Genomic DNA, 19150 nt, shown 5'->3' on the forward strand with positions numbered 1-19150 from the left:
GTAATTCAGCAGTTTCCCCACCCCCAAAAACCGCTGTTGTCTATTGAACAAAACATAATGTGCAGTATGAAGTCTAATTTTAACGAGCATTTTCATGCGCATAGATCTGTGTGAGAGCTGGAGAATAAACTTTGCTCCAACTCATTAGTCCTTAAATACAGTGTTGTATTAACGTTGATGTGTATTTCTTTCTCTGTTCCTTTTGCATTCAGGGAACAGTAGGGAACCATTCTTGTAAGTAAATTAACCTCTGCAAATTAATTCCATGGATGGTAACAAGACTGTAATTTTTTTCTTTGTAAAGTACGTGCAGAATCTCTGAAACGCTGAGTCCAAGCCCTGTAATGTTGCACTTCTCCGTACAGAATGATTAATTTTTGCTCTATCCCTGCCCGTGACATCTCTCTCAAGTCATTCTTTCCACTGCTCCTCTTATCTATCCAACATCTCCTCCTCCCTCAACCACCTCTTTTCATCAGTATGTATGTAATATATACAAACACACCTGTATCTCTCCCAGTGACTTTCCCTCTCTCCTACCCCTGAATTTCCAGATAAAAAATTCACAATGAAGGGGATACACATGGCAATTAGTGTTTAATGTGCAAAGGTTTCCTTCTTTTAAACCAGGGGTTAACCAAACTCATAAAGGGGAGCTCTGAACTGAGTGGCTTAAAAATTAGTCTAATCATGTCCTTAATGTGAGTGGTTAAACACCTAGGCCTTCTTTAACAGCGTTATCCTCCCCCTCCCCCCCCCAATTCTTTTTTTTGTGGAAAAAATAGTATGTGATCGCATAATTAAAGACTGAGTCATAATGGGCACAGGCAGCCTTCATTTGGGCATTTTCTAATTTTGGAGTGCTTGATTTTGCAACCATTAACAATGTTTTTCTTTATATGTGGCTTAATGTGATTTGTAATGTGGGCAGCTTTCAGGAGCAAGGCTATAGGGCAGCGGTTCTCAAACTGTGGGTCGGGACTGCCAGGGCTGGCTTAGACTTGCTGGGGCCCAGGGCCGAAGCCCGAGCCCCACCACCTGAGGCCGAAGCCTGAGGGTTTCAGCCTTGAGTGTTGGGACTCAGGTTAAAGGCCCCGCACCTGGGGCTGAAGCTTTTCACCCTCCCAAGTCAGTAGGGCTTGGGCGGGCTCAGGCTTCAGTCCCCCGTCCCTGGGTTGTGTAGTAATTTGTGTAATCAGAAGAGGGTCACGGTGCAATGAAGTTTGAGAACCCCTGCTCTAGGGCTTATAGTCCCATTCTGCAGACTGTGTTGCGCTGATTTAACCAAAGAGGTGAATTTTTGGGAAACAGGTTTAGTTAAATCAGTGCAGCTTTCAATGTGGGCCCTCTTAAAACCATTTATACCTGGCTTATATCAGTTTAGCTTACCCCTGTACATTTATAGGGCCAACCTGAAGCAACATAACCCTTTTTAAACCCACAGAAGTTTGTCCACACACAAAATTGCACTGATTTAACTGAACTGGTTTAAATTAAACCAGTGCAAGCTGGTGTGTAGACAAACCCTTCAAAATGTTTGATATTAGGTATGGTGCAGTGTCTGAGATGTACTGAAGTACCTTACACTAACATTACTAGGGGTTTGCTCATTTTTTAATCTCTCCACTTCTTGTGATGAACACAGATAAGAAATGAAAAAAGATAGTGGGATAATTGCTTTCTTCTACTGAAATTGTTCAAGAAAAATTAGCTGCATCTAAGTAAATAAGCTTATGTACTGGGTGGGTGGAGGAAGGATGGGTATGGCAGACGTGTTAAACTAGACTAGGTACCTCAGCAAATCTGCTGTACTGAGAAAAGCTGTTGCCTTTTAATCCAACATCTGTCTTAAAACTTTTAAGATGTCTGGCAGAATTTAGAGGAATTAAAGTAACATATTAAATTTTCTTTTAGGCAGTAAGGTAGCAATTAATGCTGGGAGATAGAGATGGATGGAGAGAGATACTGTGCTGTGTAATTCCAGGCATTCTTTCAGCCATTATCAGGAGACGGTGATTCATCTTACTGCCCACATAATAAATTAACTCTCTCCAAAGTCTTTCATAAAACTAATGAAATCCACTGTCCTGTACTACGCATGCATCTAGAATGTATTTGTATGTGAAGTTAGTTTTGTGAGGCTCTGTGAATGAATCTGGCACAATTTTCCATTTTCTGGAAAAACTCTGGAGATTCCTCTAGTGTTCTGAGTGCTTCATTAGCTTTTCCTGAGGCTGAGAAAGAGAAATTGAATCATGAAGTGAAATATGTGGCAGGAGAAAAAAGAAAACTTAATTATATTCCATTTGGGGGAGGGATAGCTCTGTGGTTTGAGCATTGGCCTGCTAAACCCAGGGAAGTGAGTGCAATCCTTGAGGGGGCCATTTAGGGATCTGGGGCAAAATTGGGGATTGGTCCTGCTTTGACCAAGGGTTGGACTAGATGACCTCCTGAGGTCCCTTCCAACCCTGATATTCTATGATATTCTATATTTGACAGCTGAATTTATTTCTGTGTAGTAAAAGCATTTTGCAAATCATTACAAAACCAGTATTAAAGCAATATGAACAATTAAAAAATTAATGTATCGCTTTTTGTTTAGAGAAACATAATGCAATGATGTAGTCCTCAAGTTTTGTTTTTTTTTTTTCCGGATGGACGATGGGGCTCCCTTAAACTATTGTTTCTGAGGATTTTCGTACACTGAAAGATGGTTCTGTCTTTCCTAATGTTTTAAAATTGAGAAAAAAGGTCAAATGCAATGGTGTTTTTTCAGGCAAGTGTATCTGAGTACTGACTAAATGGTAGTCCAATAACTGTCTCTGTGTAGCTCAAAAGTTTCTCTTTCAGCAACAGAAATTGTTCCAATAAAAGATATAATATCACCACCTTGTCTGTCTATTATCACCTGTCTATCTTCCCATGTAGGTACTTGGTACATTTTTCCATAAAATACAACATCCCTTTTCTTTAGCCATTCCTCTAATGTTGGCCATTTTTTCCTTTTCTATTGGGAACTACCAATATTAGGGGCTAACCCTGCAATTCCCAAAGTGGCTTCTGTACATGTGCAGTAACTGATTTTCCTATAACACCTTAACAAAACAAGTGTTCAGTTTGAGTGAAAACAAGGGAGAGGCTGTTCCTCTCCTATCTGAATTTCACATCCTTTATGACCATTTAGCAAGGAGATCAATCCCCTTACCACCAATGTATCATTTCTACACAAAACCTTTATTGGGCCTGATTCTCCACTGCCTTGCACCTGGTGTAGTCATATACATCTGTGTAAAATACTGCCACTCCTATTTGGTAGCATTTTATGTTGGCTTAGTATTCACTCTGCCCAGATATAAATGGCTTCACAAATTTCAAGACAGTGGGGAATTGGCCTCACTGTGCCTGTCTTATATCCTCCAGTAATAGTGTTACTTTAATAGCTTTATTAATAGGTTAAGGAGTATAATAATCTGTCACACTTAAGTATAGAATGTCTGGTACCTTCCCTTCCTCAGAACTGTCATGCATTTTGTTGCTTTAGATTTTTTCCCTCTGTCTCTATATTCTTCTCTGTGTCATGCAGCACAACATGAAGGGTATTTTACAGTGGCAAGCCAATATTTATAATTCCCTCTGTTTTCATCATAAAATATCCAGTGATGAGATTGAATATCCCCAAAGTACATAGGGAGGAAAAAAATCTCCATTAGAAAACCATCTACCCCTTGAGCTGAAGAGAAGAATAACATTGTTCAGCTTTAAAATACCAGCTAAGCTCAGTAGGCAGAACGTTTGCCCTGTTTGGTTCACAGTTACCAGGAGTGACCCTGCAAGGCTGTAACTATTAGATTGTAATTTGATTGCTATGCAATCACTGCTAAATTATTTGATGGCTTATAACAGCAGGAAGCAAAGTAAATGACTGTAGAATGTTTTAAAATCAACTGTTGTTAGTTAATGATAATGTAATGTAGTGATAATGACTGGCACGAACAGTCAGATCTAATAGGCATAATGGTTTCTCCAGGCTGAAGCGTAATCCCATGAAAGGTTTGCATGCTTTTGTCACACCTACTGATATCTGAGATTCTCTCAGTAGAGGCTGGAGTGGTGTTCTGACCTCTGGTAGATTATTCTGTTTTCGGCAGCTGGGGGGGTCAGAGAGTCATTTTGCTTTCACAACATGTAATATTGTTTATAAACTCCATAATTGTAAATGACACCGGGGTAAAACAAAGCTCAGATAGGCTGTAACATTGTGATAGACCTTATAAAACTAGTCATATTGCATAGCCAAGGTGTTAAAACATTAAATGTGGTAGTGCTTTGTGGCAGAGTGGAGCGATGGATTTTTGTTTTGTAGTTACAGCACAAGATTGGAAGACGGATAATCTGGGTTCTATCTTCAACTCTGCAACAGATTTGCACTGTGATTTAAACAAGTCACGTAGCCAGTCTGTACCTCAGGTTTTCCTTCAGTAAATGGAGAATAACAATGCTCCCCTAAAGGGGATGCATTGATAAATGTCACATTCTCACAATAAGCTAATGAGATCTATGATTACAAAGTTTAAATATGGATTCCTCAAGTTAGGCACCTAAATTGCAGGTGTAATTTCTCAAAGGTGCTGCACATTTACAGCTACCACTGACTTTGTTGGGATCTGGGGAGATGTGGCGGTTCTGAAAATAGGAGGTTGGATGTTCAGAAGTGCTTAGCCCTCACTCCTCCCAAGGAGGTCCATGTGAATTTTATCATTGAGCTCAAAGGGAGCTGAATTTGTCCAGTGCTCAGCCATTTTGCAAATCCCACCCTGTTTTAGATGCCTCACTTCAGTCAACCACATTTGAATATGGATCATTCACTAGCAAATGCACTGTAGCTTTTGCTACCAGCACAGAAAACTCTGTGATATTATGGTTAACCAACTTCCAAGTAAGGACGAAGGAAAAAGCTTCTACATAAAGTAAAACTCATAGTTTTTTCTGAAACTGCACAAAACTTCCATAAAATCTCCCACGGGAGTTTCAAATCAGGTAGGGAAAAATATATTTTAAGACAGCTGCTCTACTGTAAAGTGGAAAGACAGGTTGATAATGTAGAAATGGTACAGATGATTAAGAAGGTTGGGGAGAATAGAAGAAGTGAGAACTGCTGGTTACTTGAGTCAGATCTTCTCTTCAAATGATGTTCTGTAAGGGAAAAAAGAACAAATAGCTAGTCTATATAAATGTAGCTAAGCTCTGTGAAATGCTATTATTTGAGATAATAATAAAGATGTGGTTTCATGACAATACATTCAAACTCTTCCCATGGAGTTCGGAAAACAGTTAAAATGATTTTTTTATTTCCGGAGCTGCCAGTATGTGTCTTAAAACTTATTAAGACTAGCCACTTGTGCAGGTGGAACCACGGAGAGCATGCCATGTGAGTTTTTTTTTTCCCTTGAATTGTAATAACTGATGTATCATTAATGTTTGACTAAAGTATTAAAGTTTAGGACACTTGAGTAAAGCAGCACCTTTGCCAAAGAGAGTCTGAAATCCTAGTTAAGACATTAGCTTGTACAAAACATTTATTCAGAAATATATTCCTTATAGGAGTAAAGGGAAACCAGATATTCCTTCAAGATGCTGCAAAAAGAACAAACAACTATTAATGATAGTCATGTGTCCTCAATCCCATATAACAGAAAAATTCAGCATAATCTATTATGCTTCCTTATGTTATTTGCTAAAGCAGCTATTTCTCCATAACCTTCTTCTGACCTGTACATTTAGATTGCCATTAGGGTTGCCAACTTTGGTTGGATGAATTCCCGGAGGTTTCATCACATGACATTATCTTTAATTAAAGATTAATCTTTAATTCCTGGAGACTCCAGGACAAGCCTGGAGGATTGGCAACCCTAATTGCTGTTTGTGGCATGGATTGGTTTACTATGTGTATGTATCATGACTACTGCAGAAAGGCCCTGATCCTGTTTGTGTCTTTGGATGCTACTGAAGTACAAATAAATAATAATGGCATACCTTACAACTATAGGGCCCAGTGCTGCAACCCTTACTATCGTTTATTTGGAAAGTAGTTGTATTTGAGCAGCATTTGTTCACTACTGACTTCATCTAACGGTTGCATAATCAGGCCCTTACTTTTATAGCACTTTCATACAAACTGCATCTCTAAATTTTTTACAGAGTTCGGTAATAGTTACAAAATGAAAATAATAGAGGAAGGGAGAAGTTAAGAAATTTTGAGTGCAGAAAGAAAATATATGGAGTTCCATAAGGAGACAAACTCAATGGCTAATCAGTTTCCCTGGGGAAAATCTGATGGTCTTGAACACTTGATGACAAATAGGTCTAGTGCAGGGAATGAAGATCAAACAGGGTTTGAGTAGTGTATTCAGGTATCAGAAACTTCAGGGGATATGACAGGTGAACAAATTACACAGCTGATACACCAATCTTACCGTGCTAAATAGAAGGTACAAGATGGAAAAATACTCTGTCATCTGACTGTCATGAGACACTTATGCGGTAAATATTCTTGCTCTTCTTGCTTGCTTAGCATGATATTCACATGCAGAAGAATGCCCCAAGTGTTACAGGGGATTAGAGAAGGATACAGTGTCTATTGGAGAGTACAATTGAGATATTGCAGCTGTGAGTTCATACTGTCAAATTAAGTTTCTAATCCAAACTAGCCTGGCTTCCTTAAATCCACTCCCCATAGAACAAAATATTTCATTTTCCTGTGTTAGAGGCTTCTAATATGTAGCATTCTCATTTCTAGGAAAAAAATTATTCAGCTACCATTTCGGTGTCACTTGGTTTGTAGAAATGATGTGCTGCCAAGATATTAACTGGGGTTTTTTCCATCCCCTTCCCATTGATGGCTTTGGGGTCTGGTTAAAAACTAGGTCACAAATTCTTAAGTTAACCAGACCACTCCTGCCTGCTGTGATATAGTTTATGTGCTACAGAGGTAGTAGGTCTCCTTTGGGTGGTGCAGGGGAGTTGAGAGTAGGGTTCTAGGTTCACCCCAGTACCAGCTCTTCAAACTCCAGGCTGGGGCTGAGTAATCTCCTTGCAAGCGGAAAGTCAGGCTGCAGGACCCTGATGAGTGCAGCAGCTTTGCTCCGTTTTCTCTCTTCCTTCAGCTGCACATTGCTGGAGCTGTTGATGGGACTATGAGCCTTGTCCCCCATGTGCTTGCCACAAGAACGTGTATATAAATAGTGATCCAAATTCAGTGCTTGGGGCGGAGGGGATGGTCAAGGGGGTGGCACAGGGTGTGTGGATGGAACACAGAATTTAGCCCGTTTCAGTAGATTTTCTCTCTTTCTCCATGCTGCTGCTTTTTTCCAGCAGTGGAATGAGAGTCCAGTAACATGAGAGACGATGTCAGACTTTTGAACCCACAGCATTCAGATGAGCTTGAAATTAGGCAAAATACATTTTCCCCTTCCTTGATAGCATCTCAAAGTAATCATTTTGCCGCCCTTCTGCCCTCCCTCCCTGTTCCATGGTTTTATGATGAAGATGAATACCCTTCTTAGGTCTGAGATTTTTTTTCCCCGAGTAGTGGTTCCTTTTCTCCCACCCCCATTAGCAGAGGGTTGGGGGAGGGGGAGTATGGATACTTAACTTTTTGAAACTTCAGAAGCTTGTACGACACTTTGGAAAATTCATGGTTTATCCAAGCACTAAAGAAAGATCATATATTATACACATGGGCACACCAGTGCACCTGAGCAATGAGACTGATGGTAAAATGATGCCTGACGGCAAGCTGTCATCCACACTGTAGTTCAGTCATATGCCGCAGCGGGGAATGGAGTTTCTTTAGTCTACAGATTTATTCTCGGATTGCCTGAATGCTCATATGAAACTTTCTGACAGATCGTAAGACACCAATCAAGTGTTCACTGTCTGATACTCTTGGTATGCTATATAAATAGTTACAGAACTTATAAAAAGGGGAAGTAAATAACATCCAGATTTGTGTGAAACCAGGCAGAATGGGAAGTGAAAAAAGTTCTTAGTTTCATTTTCTTTAAAACTTCCCCCTCAGACTGAAGAAGCCAGGTGCATGTTGCACAAACAAAGCTATATTTAAAAATAACCTTTTCTCTTTGATATCTGTTTGTTTCCAACAACGGATCTGTGGGCAGACCGCAAAATAACCCAAATTACCATTCAAGTGCATCTTTTCTTTATGAAGCTCACTAATTGCCTTGTATGGTGTTTCCATCTGGGATCCTTTCATATAAATGAAAACAACAAGGAGTCCTTGTGGCACCTGAGAGACTAACAAATTTATTTGGACATAAGCTTTCGTGGGTTAAAACCCACTTCATCAGATGCATGGAGTGAAAAAAAAGTAGGCAGGTGTAAATATACAGCACAGGAAAAGAGGGAAAATTGCTTTTTGTAGTGCTTACCATTGGCCTCGTTAGCCTCGTTTGTCGATATTCACCCCTTCTTGTCAACTGTTGGGAATGGGCCACATCCACCCTAATTGAACTGGCCTCATTAGCACTGACGCTCCCCCCCAACTTGGTAAGGCAACTCCCATCTTTTCATGTGCTGTATATTTATACCTGCCTACGTTTTTTCACTCCATGCATCTGATGAAGTGGGTTACAGCCCACAAAAGCTTACGCCCAAATAAATATTACTCTCTAAGGTGCCACAAGGACTCCTCGTTGTTTTTGCTGATACAGACTAACATGGCTACCACTCTGAAACCTTTAATACAAATGTAGATGTCACTTAAACATGGATGTAGGCTTCAAGTTGCAGGAGGAGATGAACTTGCAACAGATATGGGTGATAAATATTATGACTGTCTTGTTCTGGTTTTAGTCATTATTTTCTCTGAAATTTGTCAGAGACATTTCATTGTAAAATATAGAAAATAAGCATTAAAGGCTCTTTTACATCAAATAATTAAAAGGTGTGATATATTGTAAATAAAGCTCTTTGTCACCTATGCTAATGATAAGCTGGGAAGTTAAATACATATTTCATCTATTCCCTCATTTGTAGTTTTATTTTAGTTTATATTTCTGTAGATTAGATCACCTTGGTTTTGCATAGGTTACATTTGATTAATTTAAAAAAATATTTAATTATTTCTCTTGGGTATCCTTTTATGTATGCACTTATTCATGCTCCTGATCCAGTGTCCAATGAATGACACTTATTCCAAAAGCAATATCCAGTGTTATGTATTTTCTGTGTAGAGTTTGAGTTTAAAAAAGCAGTTTCAGATGGAAATCTGAATCAGGCATGAAAACGCTCCTTGTCTTAAATTTTATTTATTATACTTGTCACCAACTGCTTGTAGCCAAGGTTTCAAAATGATTTCCATTATAACTCCATATTTCTGCTTGCTTATAACTTTCAGAAAAGTTCCCCTTTGTGCTGCAACTTTCCATGCTTGGTCTCTGCCCAAAGATGATTTTTGTTTTGTACTATTCTTTTGAAATGTTGAGATAGTTTTGGTTAGCCACGTCTGACTTATAAAAGGGTGATAAAATATACATTTTCCTATTCTTAAAATCATTTTTTTCCTCCTCAGATAACTCAAGAACAGGTGAACGTGGAGAGTTCCAACTTACCATGGAAATACTCTTTTTGGAAATGCTAGGGTTAAAATGTTGATTTTGAGTTAATGAAGTGTTGTGCCTGTTTAAAGAACGCTGTTTGGAGCATCAGCCATGGGAAATCTCTGCACAATACATACTTATACTGTGCAACTGTCCAAAGGCCTGATCATGACATGCCCCAAACTCCTATCATAGGTGTGGATCGAATGTAATCAGTACACATATGCATACACCGCATGTAAGTGCAGTTTTCCCAAATTGCTAGGACACTGTGACGGAACTAGCCAGGGAGCAGGCACTTTGTTTCCTTTTCCTCTTTATCCCTTTAAAAAATAATCCTAGGAAATGAAATGCAAGACCTGTATTAATGCAATGCTAAAACTGCACAATTACAATAAAATCAAGCAATGTGAAAGCTTAAGTTCCCCCAGTGACATTAACATGGCCACACTGTGCATATCTTGCATTTTCTGTTTTTTAAAAAATAACTCTACAGCTTGTGCCCGTATTCCAGTCTGTGCACGCAGGTAAAATAAGTGGGATGTTTGCCAGGAAATAAGACAGGAGTTTACAGGGAAAATATTTTTCTGCCTTCAACTTCAGGTTAGGGTGTGTAGCATTTGCATAAGTTCACTACAGCCACTACTGAAGCTGTTTACTGCAGCAGCCTTCGTTGCTTCTGTAGAGCTCCAACGTACGCTTGAGTTTGGGCCCCTGTCTCCATGTAGGGGTGGACTTATGTGGTGTTCAGATGCTGCTTGTAATTATTAGAACTGGGAGCACTGGTTGTTGGGAGTCTGAAAGGACAGGAAACAGGAAGGAAGGGGGGCGAAGTTGAGGAGGAGGACTGAGAGCTACTGAGGGTGCAGCAGCAGCTTGGTAAAGAGGTTTCCAGTTTAAAAATAAAGTCCTGTTGAAGTTTGTTAGTACCTTGCCTGGTTGTTACAACAACTTGATGGCCATGTCCCTTACTTACCACCACTGATCAGAAGGCTAGTTAGAGCAGCAGCAGCAGGTGTGTGTGAAGCATTCCCTCCTTACCTTCTCCATGGCTTGTCTTATCTGGGCTATCACAGGGCATTTGGCTGCAAACATGACCATTCTACAAACAGGAGAATTTTGCCCCTTGAAATATATTATTTAGCATGTTTAATGCATGCTCTGAGATACAGACAATGGTGTGATGTAGATAAGTTAATGGTTCTATACGAGCCTTAACTTTCTCATTTTAAGGCTTTTATTCCCCACTGCATTTTTCTGGTTAATGTGGATATCTGAGTGTGTTTTTAACTGAAACGTTTTAAAAGTAGTTTCCACAAAAAAAAAAAAACCCTGAAGAAATGAGAATCACAACTTTTGTCCTATTAAGGCTATGTCTACCCTTACATCTGCATGAGATTACATGCACAACAAGTGCAGCTACACGCTGCAGTTTAAAACTGGCTGTGTCAGCACTTATCTCTATGGTGCGTAGCTACATGCCATGGTGAAAGGCTGAGACAGTGGGGAAAGGCTCCGGCAGCCCCCTGTTCCCCACCCTTCGTTGCAGTGAGGAAAGGATCCGGCAGCAGGAGGCAGCTGGGAAAGACACCGGCAGCGGGAAACTACACTGCCTGTAGACATGAGGCATGTAGCATGGGAGGCTTTGCTTGGGTGTGTAGAGAGCCCGTGTAGACTACATATCCCCTAGGGTGTGTAGACAGCCCATATCCACTACATATCCACCCCTACATATCCCTACTCTACACACTATGTCTACACGGATATTTATTCTGTTTTAGCTGGGAGTGCAGTGTCTGTTACTCTCCATGCAGGGGTGAAAGTAAGGCGGTAGGGGCTGGTACGGTGTACTGGTAAAAAGTGGCCACCGGTACCGGCCTGTACAGCCGACTTTAACGTCGCTGCCCCTTTTGCGCCCCACGTTGGCAGCCCTGCTGGGTCCCTGCTGGCAGGGCTGCCGATGGGGGCAAGCAAAAGCGACAGCGATGTTAAAGCGCTGCCGCGGCAGAGGACCCTGCTTAAAGCGTTGCCATGGCAGTGCTGTAACATCGTTGCCCTTTTTGCCCCCGCCCCCGGGCCGCCAACGGGGTGGTGGTGGTGCCAAAAAGAGCAGCAGCCCCGGGCCCTTTAAATCGCCCCTGTGCAGGCCAGGCAGTGCAGATGGGCTGCCTGGGGGATGCTGACCCACCCCCCCCAGCTCCGCCCCTTCCACATGAGGCCCCGCACCAGTAAGAGTTCAGTTTTACTTTCATCCCTGTCTGCATGCCACCCTAAGTGTAGGCATATCCTATGTGTGTAATTCATAGATGCCAGGTCCAGAAGGGACCATTCTGATGATCTAGTCTGGCCTCTTATTGCTTAATGTTCAATGAATAATTCTGTAAAGCTTGTATTAATGGTCAGGAAACTGTGGCAAACAAACCACAAGGTTTTGGTTTTTTTCCCAGTAGAACATATTTTCTTGTAGAAGCGTGACAATCTTTCTTTTTTTTTTTTTCTGGGTTAGCAACTGCCAGAGGTGTCATGAAGGAATTATTAGCATATAGGAATGGTAGGCTTAAATACAGCAGGGAGGAAAAATACATTTCTGAAAAATTGTTTTGTATGGGTTTGATCCTGTGAGGTGCTGAGATTGACTTAGTTGACTGAGGACACTCAGTACTTCTAGGAAGTGCCCAGGATTTCTCAGGATTGGGGATTAAGTATTGCACTGGGCTTTGCCATATAAAGACCTGAACAAACTCAAATATATTGTAACAAATGTTAGAACATATCTTCTCTTGTTGAGGCCAACTTCAGAGCTCCAGCTGATTTCAATGAGAGAAAGATTGATCCCAAAGTATATAGCTAGATATTAACTGCATAAGGCTCTCAATTAAAGCTGGTGGGAAATATTTTTGAAAAATGGCCTTTTTTTTTCCAGAAGTGATTTTTTTTTTTGTAATATTTACATTTTTAGTTTGGGTGCCCTCCCCCCTGCTTCCCCTTGTCACTTCCTTTTCCCTTTTCAGGGGCAAAATGGGGAAGCCAAAATACCTAATTTTTTTAATAATTTTTTTTTACAAGCTTTTGAATAAAATTGTTCCTTTTCAAAATCCGCAGAACAAAAGTTATATTTTCAAAAAAAAATCACTTTTGACCAGCTGCAGTTATTATAAATGTATTGAGCTTAATCCTTCAGTCCCTACTCAGAAATAGAAAACTCTTTTTGGAAATTTATATGGATTGGATTGACTTAATGGAAGAAAATTTTAACAAGACACTCCCCTCAGGAGATCTGTATAGCTGTGGAAATAAAAAATGGGATCAAACCAGATCTCTGGGTCTTAACAGGAATTATTAGGAACAAACCAAAAACTAATATGGATATTCCATCTTGACCTCTAATGAAAAGTGTGTGTCAAATGTATCAGGTTTTCGCTCTAGAAGAGAAAAAAACAAAACATATATAATGTTCTTGTAAACAGAGGAAGCCATTATCAAAGAGTAAACAGTTGAGAATCTTTCAGAGAAATAAGAAGAAGGCAATTAAAAAAAATGGCAGAAGTTTGAAGAAAACCTGCTCCCATTGGAATTTTGCCTGAACAAGGACTGAGTAAAACCTGCAAGATTAGACATGTTATATACATTTATTTAGATGAAAAGGGGGAAAATTAGATGTTGTAGAAGGTGATGAGTTCTGCTCCTAGAACTTTTTTTTTAAGACCTAAATTCTGGTATGCTTACTCCTGCTGAGTATTGCTCTGTGGTTTGTTCCATTGATTGAAATGGGTCTTCTTGCAGACTAAGGTACTGCTCAGTATGTATAAGGGTGTCAGAAATCTGCCCCTAGGTGAATAAAAGCAGTAATGAAGTAAGTTAGCAGGTGTGAGGATAAACTCCTTTCCATAAATCAGTTCCTTTAATCTTTAATGGATAAACTAAAGCAAGTGATTTTTGTTTAATGTAATATGGTTTCCTGTGATGCGGTGCCCCACAGGCAGAGAATCCTAGGCTAACAAGTCAATCTAGAGTCAGACTTACACTGTAGCGCCTTTTGGAAACAGTTTTTGGGCAGCATACTCTTTCTTATTTCTTTTTTTTTTTTCTGATTTCTCTGACAAGCTTCCAGACCCTTCTGTCTGTTGTTATCCTTGCCTTTACAGGAACATTGTCAGATTTTCTGTCTTTGTCTAGTTTCTAATAACTGAAAACACTGACTTCAACTTGTGATTGGCATGTCATGGGCCATTACAGTTGTGATAACTGTGGGTTATCAGTGTTGGGTTTTTTTCTAGCAGCTTAATTTCTATAGCTATGAATACACAGTGTGCACTGACACTATGGTGTGGTGCTTGGTTAGAGAGATGTCCTCTATTTTCCACTACTATTTGTACTTGAATTAAACAGTGATAAAAAGTAAAAACTTACTCTGTTTTAAAAATTAATAGTGAATTTATAAAACTAAAAGGAATACAGAGTTAAAAAACAACAGAGCAGGAGAAGTAAAGGAGTAGGAAAAATGAAGCAGAAAGATTTACCTAGTGGGAGTAATTTCTGTGTGAGCGCGCGCATTCACACATATACTACCCCACTGTACCGGGATATTCCTGGAAGAAAAGAAGCTAAAATATGTGGTTATGGTTGGTCAAGTTCCTAGACCTGGGCTAAAAATAAATCATAACAGTGACACTTCAAAGAAATGTGTTGAGAGTAATAATAAAAAGATGGGGGGGGGGAATAAAAGGTGGTGATTGGAGTGAAAGTCAAAATAGGGGCAGAAGAGAACATTCAAATCAAAGAAGGAAACACATCTTAAAGTGAGTTTTAGAGGACTAAATATATATGTATATACAAAAAAGATGTTTTTTCAAACAAGCTGAAACTTGGCCTTCTTTAGTGAACATACAGCTGTATGTACACAAATACCTGCACGTGCATTTTTCAGGCCCTAAAACACGCATGCACAAAAATAGTTTAGCATCTGCATGCTCTGAATGAATAAATACTCAGTTGCCCCCTTCAAAAAATTGATGTGGGACTACCACTTGGGCACACTGTTTCTATGCAACCGCAAAGAAAATAGCTTTTTACAACTAATCCTTTGGTGGGTGGTACTTCCTGCACGTTTTGGAGGCCAAGGAAAAAATGATGTGCATTACCAGTCAATAGGAGCATAATGTAATCTGAGTGAAGGATTTACATAGTTAATTTAGAGAGCAAAAATCTAGTGTAGATTGTGAAGACCATCAAATGTCTGTACACCATTTGTAGGGCTCTGCGAGGAACTTTAGAGAGAGACGAGTTCAAATAAGTTCAGCTTTAATAGCCAGGCCTTAGAACAAAGATTAGGTAGCAATCCAGGCCAACTCAAGAAAAGTTTGACTTTTGCTATAAATATTAAAATTGCCAGCAGCATAACTAGGTTGATCTTTAAAATGTGGATAGGGAAATGAACAGATGGGGAGGGGTAATGAAGCCACGAAAGAGCTGCCAAATCTCTGAGCAAAAAGAACTACCAACAAATTATTTTCCAAGCCAATTTAATGAGACTCTGATTGAGAGACTGAAAAGATTTGACATGTGGAAAGTTTCAGATTGCAATGTTGAATCATTGTTTTAGATTCTCATATGCAAAAGAGCTGTATTTCTTTCATCCTAGCATAACATAAGGAACAGAATTTGCTCGAACCGTCCAGTTACATGGACCTTTATTGTCGTTTGCATTACAGTAGTGCTAAGAGATGCCGAATGAGATTGCGGAACTGGACAAACATGTTATAGCCAATCCCAGCCTTGAAGAGTTTACAGTCTAAATAGACAAGACAGGCAACAGGTGAGAGAAAGGAAGTATTATTCCACAAGTAGTAGTAAGTGATTTGTATTAAGATTAAATATTACTACACAAGATAGATTAAGTGATTTACCCTGTACCACACAAGAAGTCTGTAGCTGAGCCAGGAACTGAACCCAGATCTCCTGAAACATATTCCATGTAAATACAGTTACCTCAGCATAGTAGTGTGAATGAGAAAAGGGAGAGACTATTAGTGTAACCATAGTTACAGTAAAGTATTTTCTGTCAAGCAATAATTACAGCAAGGAATGTTGTCGTTTATAGTGCACTGGCTAATAAGTATGTGTACCGCTGTCCCTATTAAATAAAAATTTATGTCTGCTGTTGTGATTGATTCTAATGTGCAGCTACAACTGAAGAAGTCTTTGCATCATGTATTAAAGGCTTGTGCTTCTCGAGCTCAGTTTGGTGAGGTGCTGAGTACAATTCTGCCAGGTGCTGAGCTCACTCATCTCCCAATGACTTCACTGGGAGTTGAGAGAGTTCAACACCTTGCAAAATCAGGTCCTTGGAGCAGAAGGACTTGAGTCCATCTTGAATCTGTGAAGGCCTGCATGGCTATGGTGTGTGGTATGATGAGGAATGGAAAACCCTGAGTGGCCAAGGATCCTGCAGGGACTTGCACACTGTTATTTCAGTCAAAGTTCCATAAGGATTTTCAGCCCACACGCTTAGTGAAGGTATGCAGTGCACCAAGTGATCTAAAACACAGCAGGGTGGCTGTTAACTTGAGATGATTTCCTTATGCTCCCTTTGTTAGGAGTCTATTCACAATTATGTTAAAGAGAGAATCTTTGCTAATTATGTATTTCCTGGCTCTACTCTATCTGTTTCACCCCAGATGTTAAACTGTAGTATTTGCACTGTGTGTGCATGTGTATATAATATAATCATGCAGTTGACTTCATGACAGTCACTGTGATTCTCAGTTCTCTTAAATTGTGAACAATGGAAAATGGACTCCAATTATTTAGACGTGTGAATTACATAAGTCGCCTCTCATCTACTTCGAGGATAAGGCCGTACCCTGCTGTGGCAGTTGTAGAGTATTGGGAAGTAGGCATATAACTCCCATTAATGGAGATTATTCATCTAATTCTCTCCCTACTGCTCTGAAAATGTACCCCCGATGTCCGACTCATCATAGTTTAATTGTGACTTGCGTGGAAAGTTGGGAGGATATGACACCATATGAAAATGAAAAAAAGTCTCATAGGAAGGAATGATGTATCTGTCAGATATAGGGTGTCAAGGGAAAAGATCCCAGTGATGTTTTCACTTAAGTGCATCTCACAAACTGTTTTTAATCTTGTGATGGCAAGGTAAACAGGAGACTGGTTTTGATAACCTTTTTGGGTTGAATATTTAGTTTAAAATTCCAGGTATTACCTAAAGGGTATAAAATATGTAACAAAGTCTTTCAGCATATGTCACAGAGGTTGTCTCCATTATGTAGCTGAAGTGGGCAGGATGGGAAGACTGGCTGTGAAGACAGGATACAAAGGATTCCCTGGAAACGGGGGGATCAAGAAGAGAGTGATGAGTTATTGGTCAGGATGGAAGGGGGAGGTGGAGAGCGGAGAAATATACCTGCAGAAAGTGCTGTGAAACCCAATCCTTTCCCACCATTTGTCACAGAATTGTGCTCTAGAATCAGTTTTTTCTTTTTTGTTAAAAAAAACGTTTCTAGCTCTAATAGTTATGAAGATCAATTTAAAAATGTGAAGCATGTGTAATTAATACAGTGTTGTCTTGCTTTGTTTGCAGAAGGTGACGCAATAGCTCTAAAAGCATGAACTTTCACATTTGTCTGCATGGCATCTTATTTCTATTGATAAATTTAAATTCATCGTTGTTGTTGTTACCTGTAAAATCATCAGAAAAATTCTCACTATTGAGATCTCACAATCTACAACTGCCTCTCAGATCTTCCCATGTGCCTTATGCCTGACTGTCCCTTGCACAGCTGCCCAAACTTCCAGCATCCCCCTACGATGCAGTTATGTCATATAAGAGAAATCACAGGAGAAATCACATTGACTGTATGCATCCGATGAAGTGAGCTGTAGCTCACGAAAGCTTATGCTCAAATAAATTGGTTAGTCTCTAAGGTGCCACAAGTACTCCTTTTCTTTTTGCGAATACAGACTAACACGGCTGTTACTCTGAAATTGACTGTACTGTTCATTTTCATATGAAAATATTTTTTAATCCAGTTTTTAGTTTAAATATGCTGCAAAATCTCCAAACTGCCATACCAGAGTGCTGCAGAATCCAGAGATCCTGCAGAGTTCAGTTTCAGATTACCATGGAGAATCCAGGGCTTTATATATTGAGTTCAGTTCAGGAGGTTGTTCATGGTTGAGCTGGCTGGAGTCTCTCTCTCCATATAATTGTTTGATCATGCTGGAAGAAGCCTCGATTGTAGTTTTAATTAGGTCACAACTTTTTTCTTAAATATCTGGGAGTACGTGGCAGATAAACTGGTACAGTGCTGGTAATTCCATTTCCCTTTCCATACACTCGGGGCTGCCTCCTTCCCTATTCTGGTCCCAGCCACCCCACTGCTGGAACCCAGCCACATCCCCACTCATACCAGTGCTAAAAGGGAGCCCAAAAAGGAAGGAGGGGTTAACTCCACGTTGTACCAGTCGCAGGAACCCCTAACCCCCTTTCTCGGCTCCTTTAAAGAATGCCTCCTTTTAATCCTGTACCAATCCATTTTATCTGATCACTGTATCAATTCCCTATGGGAGTTCCTGCACTGAACATCCATCACAAGGAGGCACTAGCAGTTAGCTTGGCTGACTCCTCCCCATACCTAGCCAGGTTCCCAGACATTTACTGATGCCTTCTTTAATAATTTTTATATACCAACGTTTGAGAGAAAAATCAATAATATTTTAAGAGCAAGACAGAAGTTCTGATCCTATTTGTTGATTTTTAGGGTGCTATTTTCCTGCCTGGAAACAGAGTAATTGAGCATCCTGGCAATGAAGAAAGCCCAGGGAAGTTCCTCTTTGAAGTTATTCCAGGTACGATATTCTATTCCCCATAAATATGTCTTTAAAAGTTTGTTCCTGTTGACTAATGACTGGTTTTATTCAGCCTGAACAGAGGCAGAAGATGATTGTTTCTGTGTAAGAGAAAAATTGGTTAATTTTGCTAATGATATAGTCTTTGATATATTCATTCACCCCCAGGCTGTGAAGGAAAATTATGATTTCTTATTTGTGAACATACAGTACAATTGTTCTGCAGTCAGGTCTCTGGGCACTGTGTGAAATGGACTGCTGGAAGGATAAGCACATTTGGCAATGCTTTTGTGACACTGAATGTTACAACGTGAGGTCGAGAATTCTGTGGTACCATAAATGCAAAATGATTTAACAGCCAGTTTGGTGTAGTGCTGCCTGCTAGCATGGCTGGCAGTATTAAGGATCCTTCATTGTGACTAGGGATGCATGAACCTGCTCTTACACAATTAAGTCCCATTGTTTTGAAACTCAGTCCTAGCCCTTTTCTAAAAAGTTGAGGTTGATTTGGTAAAGGAGCACCTCCCTGGTCATTGAGTGCTACTGTTCACTCCACCCATGAGCTGGCTGGCCTTTCTGCCTTCCCAAACCCAAATCACCCTGCTATTTACTAGATGCAACTTGCCGTTTTCCCTCTGTTATCCCTCTCCATGGTTTCCAAC

The 19150-nt window shown here is 40.0% G+C and overlaps 1 protein-coding gene across 3 annotated transcripts in view; it reads left to right on the forward strand.

The window, feature by feature from the left end:
- The window catches only part of ARHGAP24 (Rho GTPase activating protein 24), a 316434-nt gene that overhangs the window by 87068 nt on the left and 210216 nt on the right, over positions 1-19150 (forward strand). For all 3 annotated transcript variants that reach the window (XM_074950525.1, XM_074950524.1, XM_074950527.1), the window contains one exon: positions 18401-18488. In XM_074950525.1, coding sequence (XP_074806626.1) covers positions 18401-18488 — 88 coding nt within the window. The remainder of the gene's footprint in view (positions 1-18400; positions 18489-19150) is intronic.

This window comes from Natator depressus, chromosome 4, assembly GCF_965152275.1.
Source record: "Natator depressus isolate rNatDep1 chromosome 4, rNatDep2.hap1, whole genome shotgun sequence".
Classification (NCBI taxonomy): Eukaryota; Metazoa; Chordata; order Testudines; family Cheloniidae; genus Natator; species Natator depressus.